Source organism: Phytophthora cinnamomi (genome assembly GCF_018691715.1).
Source record: "Phytophthora cinnamomi strain GKB4 chromosome Unknown Contig104, whole genome shotgun sequence".
NCBI classification, from domain to species: domain Eukaryota; phylum Oomycota; class Peronosporomycetes; order Peronosporales; family Peronosporaceae; genus Phytophthora; species Phytophthora cinnamomi.
In genome coordinates this window covers 233,457-252,427 of record NW_027151037.1, presented here as the reverse complement: position 1 = coordinate 252,427, position 18,971 = coordinate 233,457, and the positions used below count along the sequence as shown (strand labels likewise).

Below are 18,971 nucleotides of genomic sequence, written 5' to 3'. Positions count from 1 at the left end.
ATTAACTCGTGCCGTAGCTCGTTGCAGAACTACAATTTCTCCTTTCGGATTGGTGATGGTACGAGGCTTCATCACTAGCAAAATGGCAAGCTGACCCGGCGTACGGACAGAAAGCACATTCGGCAAAACCAGGCTTGGGCTCAAAGTTCCCGCTACGCAGCCCGGATGCAACCTCAACGATGGCAGCCTCGGCTTCTTGGACCGCATCCTCCGAGAAGTGCACAAATCCGTGATCGTCATTTCCCGCCCTGCTAATTCGTCTTCGTGTTTTAGTGGTGGGATCAGCGTAGTTGCCACCGATCATCTGCAGCTTCGCTCCATACGGCGCCTCACCAAAAACCTTACGGAAGGCGTACATGTACATCTTGAGCTGCAGGCTTTCGCCTGCTAGTTTGCGCATGTTGCGCGCAGCACCACCCATGTTCGACTTGAACTCCTTGATAACAAAAGGGGAATGCTCCCCAGCGCCGAAACTACGTACTCGGTCAATGCGGTCCCAAACGCCGCGCAACTCCACGTTCGCTTCGGGTACGTGGAAAGCAAACTCCTTCTCGACATGAACAATCTCCTGCAACTTCACGTCCCCATGGTGAGTGTCAATGAAGTTCCACAGTGCCATCATCCCTCGATCAAGCAGGAAGGAAGCCTGCTCCTTTGAAGCATAAAGCCCGTACCCGTCGCCAGCCCAGGCATGCATGAAAGCTTCCTTGGCTCTGACAGCCGCTAATGTTTTCGCCTCTTGTGTCTGGTCACCGTTCTTCTCAGAGGCAGCGACAGTCTTTGCAAATGCAGCAATACCTTCATGCAACGCGCGTCCAAACATCATCGTCGTGGAGACGTCGCCATCCAGCTTCATTACGCGACCGAGGTAGTAGCGGTGAGGGCAGCGCAGGTACTCAGATATCTGCGAATACGACAAGTGGGGAGGTTTGTACGACATGCTTGCTGCTGGCGCTGACGAACGACGGGCTATTGCAACCCCTTCGGGCCGATCCTGATCTTCTCTGTGTTGGCCATCGACGGCTTGGCTGATACCAGTCTTAAGGCTTGTAGAAGTATTCGTGCTGGGCAGCAACTTTTCACGGTGCAGCACGGGAAGCAGAACGCGGTGCACAAACTCGCGCAGAAACCCAGCCACCTCTGAAAACCAAAATTGTGAGGTTTTCTGTGCAAAGGCTGCTCTATCTGGAGAGGCAACGCGCTCAGTGGACGATCTCTCGCTTGGATGTTGCGTTCGCTTGTTACTCGATCCACTTTCCCCTTTGCTGCCACCTTTGCCATTTAAGGTTGGTTCTGGTCGATCTCCCTCGCGCCAGATCGGCTGCAATGTTCGGCTCAATACCTCACGCTTGGATGACGAACCACCCGCAAGCTCTGCAAAAGATAGTACCACCTCATTATACGAGCCAACTGTCAGAGCCTCATACGCAAGCTGTTCGCTTTGCTCTAGATGCTCGGAGCGTGTTTGAATAGGAAACGGTTTGCTCAGGAGATCATACGGAAGCGGTAGAGTGAGTCGCTTCATACGCCCCGGAAACTTGCTGTCACGCATTGACATCAGTACCAACATGTGCTTGCTGTCGGCTTGTCCGTCACTTGCTGTAGCCGTGAGCGTCTCGAGAGCGTAAGGTGTCAGAGGAAGGACGCGAATGCACGTATCCTCTGCAATCGTCTTCGGCCTGTGAGTGGTAACTTCCGGCGATACTTCTTCCCATGCTGCAGACGACGTCAAGTTGGTCTCCCTCAGCTGCATCAAATATGGTGCCACGAACGTCACTTGGGCACTTTTTACGACATTTTGCGCAGTCTCAAGCTCCCGCAGGAAGTCGGCCAGAACCAGAGATTCACGCTCTTGTTTCGGCGAGGTAGGACTCAGCAGCGTTTCTAATCGGCCAGTTTCCTCCAGAAAGCTCTGAACAATTTCAGAAGCGGACTGTTGATGGCACTCAGTACGCAGTCGTTTGATGATTCTCACAAACGACTCGGCTATCTCTAAGCCAGACTCGAGCTGAGAAAAAACCACCGACGGTAGCTCTATCTCTTCGCCTTCTCTTTGATTTAACGAGGTACCAAGAGACTGACCCCGAGTTCCAACGAAAGCTTCAAGCACGGAGAAGAGATCAACGTTGCTTCGGTGCTCCTTCTCCATTAACCACGAAAGCAGCTCGGCCGGAAAAGCAAAGCAATCCGAGCGTAGGACGTTGTAAAGGTGGCGGGAGTCGCTTGGAAAACACAATGCGCATAGCAGCGAATACACTGCGTTCACGCCGGGTTCGTCAAAAAGATGAATGGGGGCACCACTCGAGTTGACGACTGCAGAGAACTGATCGCCGTCCAATTGAACTGGGAGTTCCTGCTTCTTGAACGCCAGTAGTACACGGCTTGCATCTGCATGCGAAGGACAGAGCACGGTGACGTGTCCTGTGCCTCCAGTTGCCAACCAGTCAGCTAGATAAGCTCCGATTCTTCTCTCCTCTGCCTCCGACGTGCTGAAACGCCAGCAATTCAACGGAACAGGTGAGGGGATTCCAGCACTAGCACCACCGCTCTGTGTCAACACCTGCTTCGCGAACGCCCGCATCTTCACTCGCTCATCACCTGCCTCGTCCTGTACACCCAACGCGGTGCGCTCCACCGCACGCGGACAACCCGTCCCCACCGCCGTCTCCATCAGCTGCCGCTCTAAGATCTGCGTTTGGGGACACTCGTCTCCTTCCAGCAGCACGCGACTGAAGCTCGCGCTGGACATGACACTCGGTTGGCCGCACAGGTGGCCGGCGAACCTCGCCATGGCCGGCGTCATCCTCTGCACGTCGTCCAGCACCACGTCCGTGTATTCTCTCAGCACCGACTCACTGAACGCCGCCGCCGCCGCGTTTCCGGCGCCCTCCTGCAGGCCGCACATGGCCAGCACGTCCATCACCAGCCCGTCCCACGACGTGGCATTGTGCTGCAGCAGCAGCTCCTGGTACTGCCTGTAGGTCTCGGCCAGCTCCTGGGGCGCCTGCTCTCCGCCTGCAACGGCCGCGGCCGAGTACTGCTCGGGCGTGACGCCCTCCCTCTCCAGCAGCCGGAAGAGCTGCAGCAAGTCCTGCGCCGTCTTGCGTCTCTGCAGCGTCGACGTGGCCGCGAGGCGCGACGCGCCCGGCAGCTCCAGGCCGTTGTGTAGCAGCAGCGCCGCCAGCTGCGCGCGGCCGAAGACGCGGCGCTCACGGCCGCTCTCGCGCAGCAGCAGCTGGCAGAGCTCGCGCACGCCGAAGACGCCGTGGCCGCGCCGCTCCAGCTCGAAGGCGGGCGCGTCTCGCTCCAGCGCCGCGCGAGTGACCGAGTCCGACGCGGAGCTGCCCGTGAGCAGCAGCACGCGGCGCTGCGGCTGCTGCAGGAGGCGGCGTACGCGCTGCAGCGCCTGCAGGTTGGGAGCAGAGGAGACCAAAGTTTGGTGGGCGCTCCTGGAGCCGCTCGGGCGCGCGCGGACGTCGGACTTGGGTGCGTGGACAGAGGAGAGGCTGGACAACAACCGACGAGGGTGGCCGCGGCATGGCCAGCGCTGCCGCACGAGCGCCGCGCGCTGCAACGATCGCCGCGCCACTCGGCCCAGCTGCCCAGCCATGTGCGACCTGGAGGATGACGAGCCAATCAGATGCGAAGGTGATGGCCCGATCAAGTTGAACTGTGCTCGTTGTGGCCAACGATATCTGATAGCAATGGTTGGTGACGATGTTTTAGCTATGCATAGCTATGCATGCCCGTTAGGCGGAGGTTGTGCTGGTTGTTGACAGCAAACAGGAATGGAATCATATTTGAGCAAAATTACAGACGGATGGCTCCACTACTTTCGTGTTCGTCTTTGGTTAATTCCCTAGCGAAGCCTACTCCTTGTCTGGTTCCTCCAGGAAGCAAAGAAAACACAAGCTCTTCTTACGTACACCGGTAGTTGCCGACTCCAAGTTTCATCCGATCAGGTATGGCCGTGGGTTAGCTGGTACAGGTGGCGACTGCGGAGGCGATAGCGCATTTGGCGGAGATCCACGCTGTGATCAGAGCGTTGTGCGTCGAGATACCACATCACCTCTAACTGTTTGCAAACGATAGCGTGCTCCATTGCTGGAATAATCTCGACCTCTCCACGACGGAACAGCAACCACTTTACCACCCCCAAATGACCATTTGCAGCCGCCATATTCATCGCTTTCGCCGTGCATCCCTCGGTCGATTCGCGTGCAGCCATTGCATGACTTTCAGGTGACCTTCAGTAGCTGCGTCATCGATTGCATCCGTTGTGCACCTTCTCTTCGATTCGTGTGGAGCCATATCACAGTGTCAAGATGATCCCCTCTCGCTGCAGAGTTCATTGCTTCTGTAGTGCATCTACGCCTCTGTCTGTGCAGCAACGCTAAAACTTTCAAATTCCCGTTTGCTGCTGCACCATCCATAGCTTTAGTGGTGCAGCCTCCTGGGGAATTCAAATTCAACCAGGTTAGAGTCGCCAGTTGGTTTTCGTAAAAGGATTGCGGCGTCAAGTTTAGGCAAAGGCAACGGGTCTTCTTCTTTGTAGTATCTGAGCAAGACGGTAGATGGAATTGCCGACAAGCTGTATTGTCCATTGCGGCAGTTGTAGCACATTCGTCACGGTTCCAAAAGACCCACTGGATTACTTTTAAATGCCCATTCGCTGCGGCACGATCGATAGCGGCCGTGGTGCACCCTTCTGATCGATAGGCGTGGAGCCACTTTACAACATCGAGATGTCCATTGGCGGCGGCTCCGTCCATAGCAGTCGTACAGCCGGGGTATCGGCCTCGCTGGCACGGTCGTTTTGGTCCCCTCCTCTTGGACTTGTCCCGCGATTCTGTTTCAATGTCATCTAAAAACTCCAGTACCTTAATGTGTCCATTTTCAGATGCGATGTCCATTGTCGAGGTGAAAAGAGTAATGGTTGGATCTTGGGGGTAGTGTTCCCATAACCACTGAACAACCTCCAGTCTCCCTGCCTTGACTGCTGACTTCATGGCATTGACCGGACCAAAGCTGTGGCCAAAATCAACTTTTTCGAGTAACCACTGTACCACTGGGATATGGGAATGCTTGGACGCTTCATCTACGGCCCTATCAAAAGTACAACTCGGATCTTCGATAGGGTCGCCTCTGGCTAAAAGCCATTGAATTGTTTCAAGATCACCGAATCGCGCCGCATGGCCCACCGATATCTTCACAGTACAACTTTCATCGTCTTCTCTTCCATCCAACAAAAAATGTAAAATCTCATCTCGACCTGCCCAATGCTCTTTGGGGCAAAATGCAAAACCAAGTGTCCTTCCGCCGATGTCGTTTGCTACAAGCCACTTAACTCTCTCCAGGTTATTTTGCGAAACAGCTATCCCTATCAAGTTATCATTGTAAATATAAGGTGATGTCCTATGGATCCGCTCACGCAACCACTTCATCAGTTCCCAGTGATCGGCTTTTGCGGCATCACTCAGACACTCCGTGTGGGACCGACCGCCCCACTGGACGCCGCCATGAAATCGATCAACTTCGAGGAGTTGTAAGACCCACAAGTGACCACCTCTAGCGGCCTCACGGACCAATTCAGCAGACACAGGGCAACGCGAAAAATGCTCCAGGAGCCATAGGATCATGGAAAAATCAGCTCTCTTAACAACCTGCTTCATCGCTTGGGAGAATTCCCATCGGTAATAGTCTCTGTTAGCGCTAAGAAGGTGAGCTAACGTCGACGTAAACCCACGACGGCTCCTAGCCCAGACCAACTCCAGTAGATCAAACGAACCTATTGGACTCACTTCGCAAGCGTGTGCGATGGACATGTCAGCGATCAGGAAGTCGGACAGGACATCAGGTAGCGTTTCCGGCACGTTCGTTTGTAGCTTGTTATGCAAGACGAATCTTGCGAGCGTGAGCTGCGTCATCTTGAGTTTGTTTGGAAATGGAATACTAGTTGATTTGGGATTGGTAGGACGGGTCACGAAGTATCAAGAAAAATCTGCAACCACACCTGCCAACGGCATTGACTTACCCCACTAATGCCACAGCTCTGTGTTTAGTGCTCCACAGGTCATGCATCCAGAGATACTGCTCCGGGTAATCAAACACCAGTTTCTCAAGCATCGAGGCGTAGGTCTGCATGAGCGCGGTTATTTCGATTCTGGGGTCGGCCATGCTCATCGTAGCAGTATTTATTGAGATCTTGATTCAGCAAGAAGTGGATCAGATCAGGAGATTGTCACAGCAAATACTTCACATAGCAACTCTTACCGGTCGTAGTACGAGACGGAAGGGTTTCTCGGTCGGATCGGACGACGTGTAGTAGCGCTTATTGTGCAGCACGGCAGCGAACCAGAGCGTCGTTCCAGTCTCCAAATGCAGTCGCGCGGCACCCGATGCCAACCGCGTCGGCTGACCGAGGAATGACACATCCGCGCGCGTGTGATCACTGTTACAGCGCTGGTCTGCCACGAGCCCGACCAGCTGCGCCGTGGTGCCGTCCATGTTGGGGCGCTGCAGAACATCGCGAAGCAGTCCGTAGCACTTCTTGTCCTGCGCACACGGCCATCAACGCAGCTAAATACCAGCGGATCCTCACTCGGTTCCAAGCAAGCAAGTAGCACGCACCGCAACCAAGTGCCGGTCTGGTGCGCTGCGGATCGAAGCTACCAGGTCGTTCAGCCCGGCATCATGGAGAGGACGATACACGACCCACTGCGTCTGCACAGGAACCACCGGGCGCGCCAACACTGCCGGCAGAATCTCCCAGAAGCCTGCAAGGCCCAAACCCACCGCCAGTTAGCGCAACTACTCAAGTCTGTCTGTCTACATGGACAGCAACGGCCAACGCACCGATGTGGCCGGTGGTGATGATCGCGTGTGACGGCGTCTCTCCAATCGCCAGCACCGTTCTTATGGACGCCAGCGACGCGCAAGCGTCCTCGTCCAGCGAGACCAGCTCCTGCGGACTGGGCAGCCCCTCCAGCCGCAGCAGCCACAGCAGCGACAGCGCCGCGTACGTGTACGAGTCGCGCGCGACGCGATGCACGTCACCGGTCGGGAGTCCGCACGCGAGTCGATCGAGCACCACGCGACGGCGCAGACGAACCACTAGAGCACCAGCAGAGTCCCAGTCAGTAACCGCTCCGGCCTTCATGCTCTCGGCGCTGCGCCTGCAGGCAGCCCCGCACCATAATAGAAAACGCGCCCGAGCGCCGTCGCCGCGACCCAGAGCAGCCGGTCCGGGAGCCCGCGCGCCAGCAGCTGCAAGCCCCGCGCCGCCGCCGCCGATGCCCAGCCTGCTGAGAGACCTCGTCGCCCTGGTGGCGCCCAAGCGCTCGCTGCCGTCTCCATCCGCCCGCCGCGCGTCCGCCAATCAGAGCGTGTCGTCCAGCGTCGGCCCCGTCCCCACCGACGTGTCGTGCAAGCGGCCACCGACCTCGGCGCGCGAGGAGGAGCAGGCCAGGATGGACGCGTTCGTCTTCTTCACCATGATGCGGTAGATACGACGTCGTCGGGCTGCAGTACCTGACGTTAGACGAACCAGGCTAGCCCAGCCATTATCTATGCCAAGACAGCGGACTGCTTGAACTCTCCAATACAACTTCATTGCCCTACCTACAGGCGTGTCAGTGAGTAGCGTGCTCCCACTTCTGGCCGCAGCCTCGTGGTCGTCACCTCGATTCAGCCATGCGCAGCGTGTTTGGTGCTGCACTTTTCGTTGGCCCTGCCACTGTCTCCGCCGCCAGGCCACGCTACTGCCATTCGACCCGACGCTCGCAGTCCCACGAGTCCTTGTAGCGGCGTGGCTCGAGCCGGAGCAGCATAGTGTAGCAACCCGATCGACTCCGAGTCAAAAGAGCAGCCACTGTCCGAATGTGCCGATCGATGGACGCGCGCAGCAAGTTGAAGTGGGCTCGTCGTCTACATCTGTAATAACCTCTGCGCCAATCACTCAGATAGCCTCGATCTCGGTCTACTCGCGCTATTTCCCCGTAGTTATTACTCGAATAGCCTCCTCCTGCAGAGACCAGACGACTCAGCTGCTATCCGAGTGCACGGGGCCGGCCACACCCGAGAAGGAGGAAGAACTCGACGTCATGCCCCTGGGCCGCCGCCTGGCCAGCCGAGCGTAGTCACCGAGCAGCGACCCCAAGACAGCAGCAGCCCATGTACCATGTGGCCGAGATGGTGCGCGACGCGCGGCGCGACATGGCGGAGCGGCCCGACGGCGCGGCGCCGCCCGGCGTCGTGTGGAGCACGCTGTCGGCCTTCACGCCGTTCCCGTTCCTGCTGGCCCTGTGCGGCCAGATCTCCAGCAGCCTCGTGCGCCGCGCGCCCGACCTGGTGAAGCGCGCGGCCGGCGGCGCGCGCGACTGCGTGGTGGACGCGGCCACGCACACGCACGAGCGCGTGGTGGAGCTGCGCCTCACGTGCACGCGCACGGGCCAGCGGCTGTTCTACCGCGTGAAGCTGCAGGTGGAGACGGCCAGGCTGCCCGGCCCGCTGGCCCCGCTGCAGACGCAGGTGGCCGTGCCGTTCCTGCGCGGCGTGGAGGGCCTGGCCCAGTTCGTCACGAGCGAGGAGCTGCCCGAGCTCTACTTCGTGGCCAAGAACTCGATGCGGCGCAGCTTCTTCCTGCGGCACGTGGTGCTCCCGCCGCTGGGCGCGGCCGAGAGCGTCGTGAGGTACGTCGTCATCTTCCCCAGCCACATCGTGTTCCCGTCCAGGGCCGAGATCGAGGACCGGACGGACCTGTTCCTGGAGGGCAGCACCACGCGCGTGCAGGCGCTGGTGGAGCACCTGTACTCGGCCACGGAGGTGCTGGACCAGCACTTGAGCATGGTGCAGTGGAACATCCTGGGCCGAGGGCCCTACGAGTCCCTGAGCGCGTCCAGGCGCAGCGAGGTCATCCGGTCGGTGCACCAGCGGATGCGGATCATCGCGTCGCACTACAAGCTGTTCGAGTTCTTGGCGACCATCAAGCTGCAGAACGAGATGCTCTACTCGGACCTGCAGCACGAGTTCCCGGACGTGGGCGGCGTCCCGCTCACGCCCGAGCAAGTGGCTGCCAACGAGGTGCTCACGGCCGAGCTGGCTGAGCAAGATGCGAACGCCTTCCCCATCTGGTTCTACAAGAAGCTTGACATCAGCAGCGGCAACGGACAAGTGCTGCCCAGCGGCTTGAACGGACGCTGCAAGTCGACTTCAGATGTTGGTAGCTCAGTGAATCCCAGCCCAGCTGCGCCGCCGGGGTCGAACACCACCACTGCGGGTGCAGGCGGCTCCGGCGGCTGGATCGAGTTCCCCGCGCACGAAAGTCGTCGTCTTGAGCGGAAGTTCCGGTGGTATCAACAGCAGAAGATCAAGATTCCAGGCCCAGTGGGGCCTTCCAGTGTTGTTGTGGTCGACGAAGGCCGCCATGAAGTGGACTTGGAGAGCATGCGGATGACACCGGTGTACTGGCCAGCGCTCGAGGAAATTGTCGTTTGTCGTTCGCGCTGGGTATACGCCCAGCGCAATTATGGTCTAGCTCCGTACAACCCTGAGGCAGCTGCCGTACTGGAAAGCGCTTTCGTGTACTATTTGGGACTTTACCCGCTGGAGAAGCAGCGTCTTATGGACATCGAGGCGCAGAAGCCACGCGGTTTCTTCAGCTCTCGTGCCAGCCTCAGCGAGGCCGTTTTGGCAGCTCGTGTGGAGAAAGATTGCACCCTCAGCATTCCGGTTGAAGGACATCTGGTTGAGTTCAAGGGCGCACAAGACATCATGCAGTACAAGCGGTTGCTGGCCGGCACCACCCCGTTCACGAGCAAGCGTCGTGTGTACCGCGGAGACCCACGTGTGCGTGCTGATCCCACTACTTTGCAGCTCTGGAAAGATGCCATGGTCTGTGACCCGGCCACAGGAAAACCCCTCAAGGTCACTGAGGATGATAAGGACATTGAAGAGGAGATTGAGCACCTTGTGCTGATCGTGCACGGTATCGGCGATGCGCTCAAGACGCTAGATCTGATTAACGTCGTGACACTACGCTCCATCATCGATTGCTCCACGACTCTGCGCGAGCTGAACCGTGAGGCCCTGCGCTCAGCGCACTTTGCTCATTTGGGAGGGGAGGATACCGAAGCGGATACCAAGGATGGGGGCAAAACGCCAACACGCCGACCGCGAGTGGAGTTTCTGCCCATTGAGTGGCATTCGAAGCTGCACATGGAGGGTCTGGACCAGCTTATCCGCGACGTGACACTGCCGGCCATTCCTAAACTTCGTGAACTGGCCAACGACACGGTTCTGGATGTGCTTTTCTTCATGTCACCGCTTTTTCACCAGGTCATTTTGGACGAGGTGGCCAAGGAGATGAACCGTGTGGTTTCTTTGTTCCAGTCGCGCCACTCGGACTGGATGGACTCGGGTTCTTCCCGTGTTCCTGGGGCGAAGCGGAAGAAAGTGTCAATTATTGCTCACTCACTGGGCTCCATCATCTGCTTCGACATTTTGAACCACCAGCAGGTGTATATGCAGTCACAAAACACCCCAAGCACGGACAACGAAGGCAGCAGCGATGAAGACAACGCGGTCGTCGAAAATGGCAACGAGGACAAGGACGGTAGCAGCACAAGCAGCGATGACGATGCCATCGAGGAGGCTACGGTGGACAGCTCCAGCGTACTTGGGTTTGACGTCGCCTTGTCTAATAAGAAGTTGAAGCGGCGATCAAGATCGATGTCCGAGATGTCGAATACGAACGGAGTGTGGAGAAACTCGCCTCGGGCGTGGCACCAACAAGAGGCTACGAAGCAGGAGAAGCAAGATTCAACTCGGCGTGCATCCCCGCGGACACGTCGCACAGGACGTAGATCTACACCTCGCCAGAGGAAGACAACGCCCAAAAAGCCGAAGAAACACAAGATCCACGGGTCTGCTGCTGCTTCCCCAGCCGGTGGCAGCGGTGTCGTCCCGCTGGTGCCCAAGCTTGCGTTTGACGTGGAGGATCTCTTCTGCTTCGGCTCACCAGTGGGGTTGTTCCTGAATGTGCGAGGCCAGAAGCTGGACCGTGACTTCCAACTGCCGCGCTGCCGACGAATGTTCAACATTTACCACCCGTACGACCCAGTGGCTTATCGTATCGAGCCCATTCTGAACCCGGCACGCGCGCACTCGAAGGCTGCGATTATCCGCACGTTTGAGGGCAAGCTGCGCTTTCAGTACCAGCTACGCAACTCATTCCGCGCGATGTGGGCCTCGCTTCGACAATGGCGTCGCGACTTCGAGCACCAAGTACTAGCCGGAGCGCACAGCGTTGGGCTCGTGGAAAGCCCCGCTTCAATGACCCCGCTGTCCGACGCGCTAGCGGTCGTCGCGCAACCGTATCAATTGCAGCGACGTCCGGACGAGGCCCGCGAAGAGCAGCAGAGAGAGGAGCGCGAGGGTGACGCGAGCACAGAGAACGTGGCGGTGTTCGGGCGCTTGTGTCAGGGGCTCCCCATCGACTACTCCCTGCAAGAGAACGAGATCGAGATCGCGAACGAGTATTTATTCGCCCTGACGGCGCACGTCATCTACTGGGCCAACCGCGACGCGAGTCTGTTTGTGGCGCAGAAGCTCATCCTGGAGCCTGCTATCGAGGACTGGCCCAGCAGCGAGCAGGACGCGGCAGCGGAGCTTCCGGGCCGAGTCGTCAGTGCGTTCGAGCAGACTAGCAGCGACGTAGGGGGCGGTTGCGCGGTGGCGGAGAAGCTGCGCGAGAAGGAGGAGGCCACAGCCTCGTCGGAGGTGTCCTCGGGCTCCGATGGTGAGGTTACAGTCTCGCTGCGCCGAAGAAGGCACGCGGCCCCGTAAGACCCTTCTACAAGGAGCCTAGCACACAGGGATAGTGAGTCTATTAGCACAAGATATAAGCGTTGTCAGGTTACCTGCGCGTGCTCCGCTTGCAGGCTCGGAGTTCGCAATCGCCGAGCAGCGTTGCCGTAAGCACGAGCAGCTGTGTCTCACGGCACAGCATGGACGCTAGGCCCATGCACCAACGATAGACACGACATCGTCAATAATTGACGTGTCGAGATGCCATCACGGAAGCGTGGAGCGCAGTGCTGCCAGCGCGGGGCAAGCACGGGCAAAACGGACCCCGTTCGTAAGCTTAGCTCGCTTCATGCTCGAGCTGCCGTGCTGGTAAAAACGCTTCGTTCACGAATGTTTAAAACGTTCGTTGCGCTTTTACCGTTTTTATAGGAACGTGTAAACCGTTTTTACGAACACCCACCCGTAAAAACGCCGCAACAAGTATGACTGGCAGGTCACTAATTGCCATGCTGCTGTAATGCAGAAGGTATTGGTACCCTGTACCAGTTAAACAAATGTTCGTTCGGGGGTAAGAACGTTTTAAACGTGTGATGGAGCGTTTATACATGTTTCCAGCACTAGTTCGCGCCGACTGCCACATTTCCGCGTCAACAATGGCTCGAGCATGGCGCTCGTGCATGGAGAGAATCTTCCGGATGGGGCTTCAACGCTCGCTGAGTGCAGTGCTCTGACGTGAAGCCACCTTAGCCCGGCTGCGCCAAGGTGTCAGCACATCAAGCTGCCACTGGCAGAGCTTTGCATGTGCAGACTGCAAAGCGACCTTGCTCGCCGTGTTCGCGCTGCGCAGACGCATTGGGCGGTGGCGCCGGGATTTGCACGACCGTAGAGGGCGGGCGGCTCGACTAACGCGGCGTCTTCGTCACTGCCCATGCTCTTCCTCGCCATGTGCTTGAGGGCCATCACGGAGGCCGAGGCTCGAGCCGCACATGGAGCAATCACGCCAGTGGCGACGCGCACGAAGCGGGATCGGCATGGCCGTCATCGCCTTGCATGCGCCCCGATTCGGGGCCCGAAGTCGCTGCGGAGGTTGTCGGTCTCTTGCTCTTCAAGCCGGCTTCCCTCGCTCGGTCGCGCGGCCAGCAGACACGATTTGAGCGGGGGGCACACGTTGATTCAACGTCGTTGAAGGCAGGTGAGCCCGTGGGTGATTTAAGACGGTCCCGCCGGCGAGTATGCAGGGTTTGGTGGCTGCGGCCGCGTGTTGTCGGCTTGGACCAAAGCTTGGGGTCTCCGCTGCGCTGCGCTGCGAGCTTTAGCCGTGTCGGCGTGGAGACCGCGTTACCTACGAGGCGAGCGGACGACTGGCCATATGGGCCAGTGATCCACGCGTCAAGTGAGACCCGCGCGAACGAATGGAGCTCTTTACAGCGGCAGCGCGAGTTACATTACACCTGCCGCTCGAAACTCGGGGCCTGCTTCGGCGAGCCGCAGCCGCAGCGGGAAGAAAGCGATATGCGTCCAACGGGAAACACACGGCACCGCCGTAACGTTAAGCGAGGCCGTGTTCGGGCGAGCGATGGCCTCTTGACAGCTCGGCTTGACTGCAGCGCCGATGACGTTGTGCGCGATCTCCCGGCACACCATTTCCCGCAGGTGTGCGGCAGACGTGGGATCGACCCATGTCGGGCCGCACCGAAATGCCCGTCGGCCGGGCCAGGTACTGCTGCAGCTACATGTACTGCAGCTACGGCGGCAGCGCCCCGCCCGCCATCGCGGCTTGCAGCGCTCGGCACCCCCGAGGTCGGCGAGGCCTCCCAGTTGGTTGCGGCGACGGCGCTCCTGCGCATTGCAGACCACCAGGCCGCCGAGCGTTGGCGGATCAGCGGCGCGCATGGATATGCAACTTCAACGGCTCGGCTCTGTTGCATCAGCATTCTATTTCTCCTCGCGTCGTGGGCTGCCGCTCGATGCCTTTATCGTTCGATACCCCGTTCAAGCCGATCTCAAGAGCAGATCTGTGAACGTCTGTTGACAGAGTGATGCTCCTCAACCTCTATAATTCCATCGGAAACGCCCATGCCGCTATTGAGGGGTCCGTCGGTACTACCGGCACCGCTCCGAAACGGCTGGAGCGGCCAAGGGGCGCAATCGGCCGCGGATGGGCCTGGAGATCCAGTAGGACCCATCGGCGGCGCCGATCCCCGATCCGACTATGAAGACTCGCGCGGCCAGCGTGGCGTGGCGCCCAGCTGCCGGCGGCCGTGCTGTCCGCGGCGGCGGCGGCGGCAGGCAGCACCATCGGCAGCAACAGCAGATCGGCGGCTGCTCCTGGGGCGCTGCTGCACTTGCAGTTGCCACGGTTACTAGCGGTGGGAGCGTAAAAGTAAGCCTGGCCGCCGAGAGGCTCAGTCAGGGACCGGCACCTCGAGCCGATGCCATGCCGGCCTCTGCAAGCACTTGCTGCGGCCCGCGCTCGGCAGTCGCAACTGAGCGAGCGAGAGATGGTGCCGCGCCCTGCTCTCTCGACTGGCGCTCCGGTCCGGAGGTCTGCGGCGCGGAGCAAGCTCGCGATGGGGGCCGGCGTGTGTGTGACGTGGCGCGGCGTCGCCGAGGCCCGGCCACCGCACGGCCCGCCCTTCTCTCTCTCGAGCTGTCACGCCCGGCTGTCTGTCCGCGCGGGCCGGGGAAGAGTGTCCTCCCCGAGCGGAACCGATCAGCAGGAGCGGCACCAGCTGACTGGCTCCGTGATGCTCATTTCCTCTCTTTCTCCGTCGGAAGCTCGCCGCGCCGCCGCACCACGCCCGCCCTGCCGGCGTACACACGAACGAAAGCGCCCCGGCCGACGACGACGACGGCGGCACCGCACCACACCGCAACGAGCTGGCTGGCGAGCACGTTCCGGTGCTGAAGAGAGACCGCGGCACCACAGGGTAGCAGAACAGGCGCAGACGTCCAGAGCCATGGGCGCGCTTCAACTCGAGCGCGCGTGGCAGCCGCCCAGCGCGCTGGACGTTATCCCGTGCAGCGCGGACGGCGCAGCTGACGCTGGCCGCCACCACAATCGCCGCAACAGCAGCAACAGCGATAGCAGCAGCAGCGAGGACCCCGCGTTTGACTACGTCAACTCCCGCGTGACAAGCTCGGCCGACGCCGCCCCGAGCTGCGACTGCGTGCACCAGACCGGCACGCGCTACAGCTCCAACAACGCCGGCGACGGGCCTGAAAAGACCCGCGACCGCAAGAGCTGGTTCCCGCGCTTCAAGTCCAATTGGCTCGGCACCTTCCGCTCCAAGCAGATGTTCCACTGCTGCGAGTGCGCCGTGGTGCCGCCGGCCAACGGCAGCTCGCTCACGAGCCAGGCCGGCCGCTACAAGGGCGCCGAGGGCAAGCACTGCCGCTGCGGCAAGGACCAGTGGCACCTCGCCAAGTCCGTGGAGGAGACCGAGTACAACCGCCGCATGGAGATCAGCAAGGCGCTCGGCGGCATGCGCTACGACGAGGCCGTGCTGCGGCTGCGCAGCATGGGCCAGTCCGAGCTCGACTTCAAGCCGTCCGAGCAAATTGTCAACGCTGGGTCCCCCACGCTGCCGCGCAACACGCGCGGGTTCGCCCCGACATCGTCGTCCTTGTCCGCGTCGAGCGCCAACCCGCCCAAGCGCGCTCGCAGCGCCTCAAGTGGGCCTCTCCCTTCGCCCCCCACGCGGACGTACGCAGCACCGCAACTCATGAAGCCCGAGCTCTCGACGCTGCCCACCATGCCGTCTCAGATGTACGGCTACGAGAGCCCAGCCAAGCAGTACGGCACCTACGTCCCAGTGTACGGCAATAACGGAATCGAGTACTCGCAAGCCGCGCAGCCGCAGCACCCGGGAGAGTACGAGCAGCTCGCACAGGCGCCGTTCGGCGACGAGGAGGGGTTCGGCGAGTTGCTGCAGGGCATTCTGGAGGACGATCCCCGAGTAGCAGTAAGCGCCGGCATGACGCTCAGCCCGAACCAGCCCAATGCGTACGGCGCTCGCTACAGCTACTACACCGGGGTGCCAGCTAACGGCAGCGTGGCGCCGCTGAAACGCACAATGAGTATGCCTTCGTACGCGATGACGTCGTCTATGATGTCCTCGCCGCCTCGCGAGGGCGTAGACCAAGATTACTACGCCGACCCAACTCGCCGGGCTAGCTTGAATCTTGGCGGGAACCAGGCTCCGTCGTATGCGAACTATCACCAGCCTACACCGCAGCAGCAGCAACCACAGCATTCTGTAATGCAGCAGTTCACGTATCAACAGCAGCAGCAGCAGCAGCAGGAACCGCAGCAGCAGGTGTACAGTCGACCGCTGTCCATGACGCCAAACATACCGACGGCCACTTCAACCTCGTTCTCAACATGAGCTTTGACCGTTCTGCAGTATTCAAGTAGCTAATTAACAGAGCGTAAGATGGAGACTCTATGTAAATACAAGCGTGCCAGTGTGTGCGTGGTTTGACTGTCTACTGTGCTGGATCGCCGGCGTTCACCCCCACCCGTGGGCTCCTGCCTTACGCCTTGGAGGGCACAGCAACGAACTCGCGGCTCTGCGTCAGCTTGTCGTCGGGCTCCTGCAGGAAGGACTCCAGCAGCTCGTTAAAGCGCTCCGCTTCGGCCAGCACAAGGTCGTTGCCGCCTACAGCCACCACCTCCAGTCGCGAGTGCATGATGCGCTCGCTCAGGTACTCACTGTGGAACGGCGGCACGAATTTGTCCTGTCCGCCGGACACCACGAGCGTCTTGCACTTGATGTAGGGCAGCTGGCCGCAGTACAGGTCGCCACCGTCCTCGCGCTCCACTCGACGCAGAGCTTCCACGGTCTCTGCAGCAGCAACAACAGCCAAGCACGTAGATGGCCACACAGTCAGGACGTCGAGTTGACCTCGAGGTTTTCACAGCAGCTGACGCGACGCACCGGCCCACTTGTCCTTCAGCTCCGCGCCGTACTTGGCCTCTGCTGCCTCGCGCATCTCCTGCGGCCACGAGTCAACGTCCTCGTGCTCCTCCATGTCCTCCAGGTCCTCGTCGCTCACGAACGCCTGCGTCAACAGAGCACAGCACAGCTTTCTCAGTCCCCAGAGCCTCCCAGAAGCTGCAACTCGGCCGGTTCAACGTCTCGTACGTTGCCGTTGACGAGCACTAGCCGCGACACTCTCTCGGGATGCGTGGCCGCCAGCACGGCGCTCACGTTGGCGCCGTGGCTGCAGCCCAGCAGCGAGAACTGCTCCAGCCCCAGGGCGTCGGCCGCACGCAGCACCTCCTCGGCGTCGCGCTCGAGCCGCCGGCCGCCGAAGTCCCGCTCCGGCAGCCGCGGGTCCACACCGAAGAGCGCGACGCTGCGCGTGAGCTGCGCGCTGGCGAACTGCAGCCGGAAGTCGCGGGCCGCGGAGCCGAAGGCGGTCGGCAGACACAGCAGCGGCTGCTGCGCTGGCGCTACGGAGGCCGGCGCCACCGCGGAGAGCGACGCGCCCGAGGCGCCCACGGGCAGCTGCAGCGCGCGGAAGCCCGCGGGGGCGCTGGAGAAGCGACGCAGCAGCGGGCGGAGCGGCAGCATGTCGACGGCTGGGCAATGATGGATGGGAGCACAAAGCAGCGAGTGATAATGATGGGTGGAGCGTAAGAGACCGGTTTAGTGCATATATTAGGGGGGGAGCTGCGTGTAGGAGGACGAGCTGGCGCGGGAGGACAGCTACGTTTTCCAGACGAGCACGGACACGCCCGAGGCCACGCTGAAGTACACGTAGGTCTTGATCTCGTGCGTCACGTAGGCGCCGAAGGACGAGCCCACGACGCAGTTCCAGCCGCGGCCGTACTCCTTCTCCATGTTGCGGCGCACGAACTCGGCGATGGTCGAGAAGGTCTTCTCCGACTGCAGCGGCGGCAGCAGCAAGAGGGGAGAGTGGTCAGTGGCCGATTGCAGCGCCCAAAAGGATGTGAATCTGCCGACGGGCCTGAACGCACCGTGACTTGCAGCTGGAAGGCGTCGCGCGCCGTGCTCAGCGCCTTGTCCAGCATGGCGTCCGTCATGTCCTCGGCGAAGACGACGGTCTTGTAGAATTTGTCGTTGCTCTTTCCTGCCATCGCGCCGGCGCTGCGTGCGTGAAGTGTCCGCGGACTCGGCGGAAGCGGATATGCCTCGCGCCTCTTGAAGCGACGCCGGACGCCGATACTATCTATAATAGGGGGACACTCCTAGAGCCATCGACTGCGCACCAATGCTATCGGCTCGCAAACTTGGTGGAAGGAGGACGGGCGGTGGACACCTCGGATCGCTGTCAGCGATAAGAAGACGCTGATCTCGGTTAAATCCGCGGCGCGCCGGGAATGATACATGTACGCCGGCGGCGGGTGTGGGAGTGAACCTGCTGGTGATGATGACTCGAAGGAGCAGCCTGCTTTGTATCATCATCAGGTCTCCGTGCCATCCGTTGCGCTGTTTACTTGGCCGCAGTCGGGAAAAAGGCAACTGCAACGACCTTCACTCTGTGGCTCACTTCGTCGTAATCACAATCCCAACGTCAACACGAATTCATCATGACAGCAATGCGCCACCATGAGAAGCTCCGCCCGAGCTCAGGCGCTGATTCACACCCGCCGCCAGCCCGAGCGCTGGGCTGCGCGGGTACATGAATGTATGATTCCTGGCCTGCCCTGCGGGCATCTGTGGATGCGTATTCTGGAATCAACACCGTTTCCCAAGTGCAAAAACAGAGACGTCGCATCTGCACGAATGCGGTGACTAACATGAGCTGGCATGAGAGCGGGCGATAATCCACGGCAGCTTTCGAAGTCCGCGTGCGGAAACATCCTCCCCGAGTTCGCGTCGCGCGACTGTGGAGGTCTCCGCGCCAGCGCGACCAACAGTCTGTTGGCAACAGAACCTGCAGGATCGATTTCGTGTTTCGTACGGGACGTACGTCCTTGTTTTACAATCCTCTGCTGGTGCGATCACGGAAACAGGACAGCACGGGCCTCTATTCCCGCCGAGTGAGACAGCTCAGCGCTCTGGGATCCGCTATCGCCGCCCTCTATTCGGGGCTTCCGCCGGTGTAGCTGACTGATACCATGCAACGCCGGTCGGCCGTCGCCGAAAGCTCGGCTCACTTCCCAAACGCCCGTCGGCCGCCCAAGCCTCCGCCCG

The 18,971-nt window shown here is 60.2% G+C and overlaps 9 protein-coding genes across 9 annotated transcripts; 3 read left to right on the top strand and 6 right to left on the bottom strand.

Moving 5' to 3' along the window:
* Position 1: 1 nt before the first annotated feature.
* Positions 2-940, bottom strand: IUM83_05931 (P-loop containing nucleoside triphosphate hydrolase; the record flags this gene model as incomplete). The annotated part of the gene is made up of 1 exon (XM_067930095.1): positions 2-940. One exon carries the CDS (start codon positions 938-940, stop codon positions 2-4), a length of 939 nt encoding a protein of 312 aa, XP_067782579.1.
* Positions 941-2,448: 1,508 nt separating this feature from the next.
* IUM83_05930 (P-loop containing nucleoside triphosphate hydrolase) lies at positions 2,449-3,610 on the bottom strand (the record flags this gene model as incomplete). The annotated part of the gene is made up of 2 exons (XM_067930094.1): positions 2,449-2,489; positions 2,599-3,610. 2 exons carry the CDS (start codon positions 3,608-3,610, stop codon positions 2,449-2,451), a joined length of 1,053 nt encoding a protein of 350 aa, XP_067782776.1.
* A 2,420-nt stretch (positions 3,611-6,030) lies between these two features.
* On the bottom strand, positions 6,031-7,239 carry IUM83_05929 (uncharacterized protein; the record flags this gene model as incomplete). Its single annotated transcript, XM_067930093.1, has 5 exons — positions 6,031-6,204; positions 6,274-6,555; positions 6,631-6,776; positions 6,856-7,113; positions 7,194-7,239. 5 exons carry the CDS (start codon positions 7,237-7,239, stop codon positions 6,031-6,033), a joined length of 906 nt encoding a protein of 301 aa, XP_067782602.1.
* A 53-nt stretch (positions 7,240-7,292) lies between these two features.
* IUM83_05928 (uncharacterized protein) lies at positions 7,293-7,505 on the top strand (the record flags this gene model as incomplete). Its single annotated transcript, XM_067930092.1, has 1 exon — positions 7,293-7,505. One exon carries the CDS (start codon positions 7,293-7,295, stop codon positions 7,503-7,505), a length of 213 nt encoding a protein of 70 aa, XP_067782756.1.
* Positions 7,379-7,690, bottom strand: IUM83_05927 (uncharacterized protein; the record flags this gene model as incomplete). The annotated part of the gene is made up of 2 exons (XM_067930091.1): positions 7,379-7,521; positions 7,621-7,690. The coding sequence occupies 2 exons, from the start codon at positions 7,688-7,690 to the stop codon at positions 7,379-7,381; spliced, it is 213 nt and encodes a 70-aa protein (XP_067782761.1).
* A 482-nt stretch (positions 7,691-8,172) lies between these two features.
* On the top strand, positions 8,173-11,844 carry IUM83_05926 (putative phospholipase; the record flags this gene model as incomplete). The annotated part of the gene is made up of 2 exons (XM_067930090.1): positions 8,173-10,335; positions 10,390-11,844. 2 exons carry the CDS (start codon positions 8,173-8,175, stop codon positions 11,842-11,844), a joined length of 3,618 nt encoding a protein of 1,205 aa, XP_067782760.1.
* Positions 11,845-14,765: 2,921 nt separating this feature from the next.
* On the top strand, positions 14,766-16,193 carry IUM83_05925 (uncharacterized protein; the record flags this gene model as incomplete). Its single annotated transcript, XM_067930089.1, has 1 exon — positions 14,766-16,193. One exon carries the CDS (start codon positions 14,766-14,768, stop codon positions 16,191-16,193), a length of 1,428 nt encoding a protein of 475 aa, XP_067782811.1.
* A 148-nt stretch (positions 16,194-16,341) lies between these two features.
* IUM83_05924 (Valacyclovir hydrolase) lies at positions 16,342-17,384 on the bottom strand (the record flags this gene model as incomplete). Its single annotated transcript, XM_067930088.1, has 3 exons — positions 16,342-16,652; positions 16,746-16,869; positions 16,953-17,384. 3 exons carry the CDS (start codon positions 17,382-17,384, stop codon positions 16,342-16,344), a joined length of 867 nt encoding a protein of 288 aa, XP_067782762.1.
* A 135-nt stretch (positions 17,385-17,519) lies between these two features.
* IUM83_05923 (Dynein light chain) lies at positions 17,520-17,911 on the bottom strand (the record flags this gene model as incomplete). The annotated part of the gene is made up of 2 exons (XM_067930087.1): positions 17,520-17,699; positions 17,792-17,911. The coding sequence occupies 2 exons, from the start codon at positions 17,909-17,911 to the stop codon at positions 17,520-17,522; spliced, it is 300 nt and encodes a 99-aa protein (XP_067782759.1).
* Between the last annotated feature and the right edge of the window lie 1,060 nt (positions 17,912-18,971).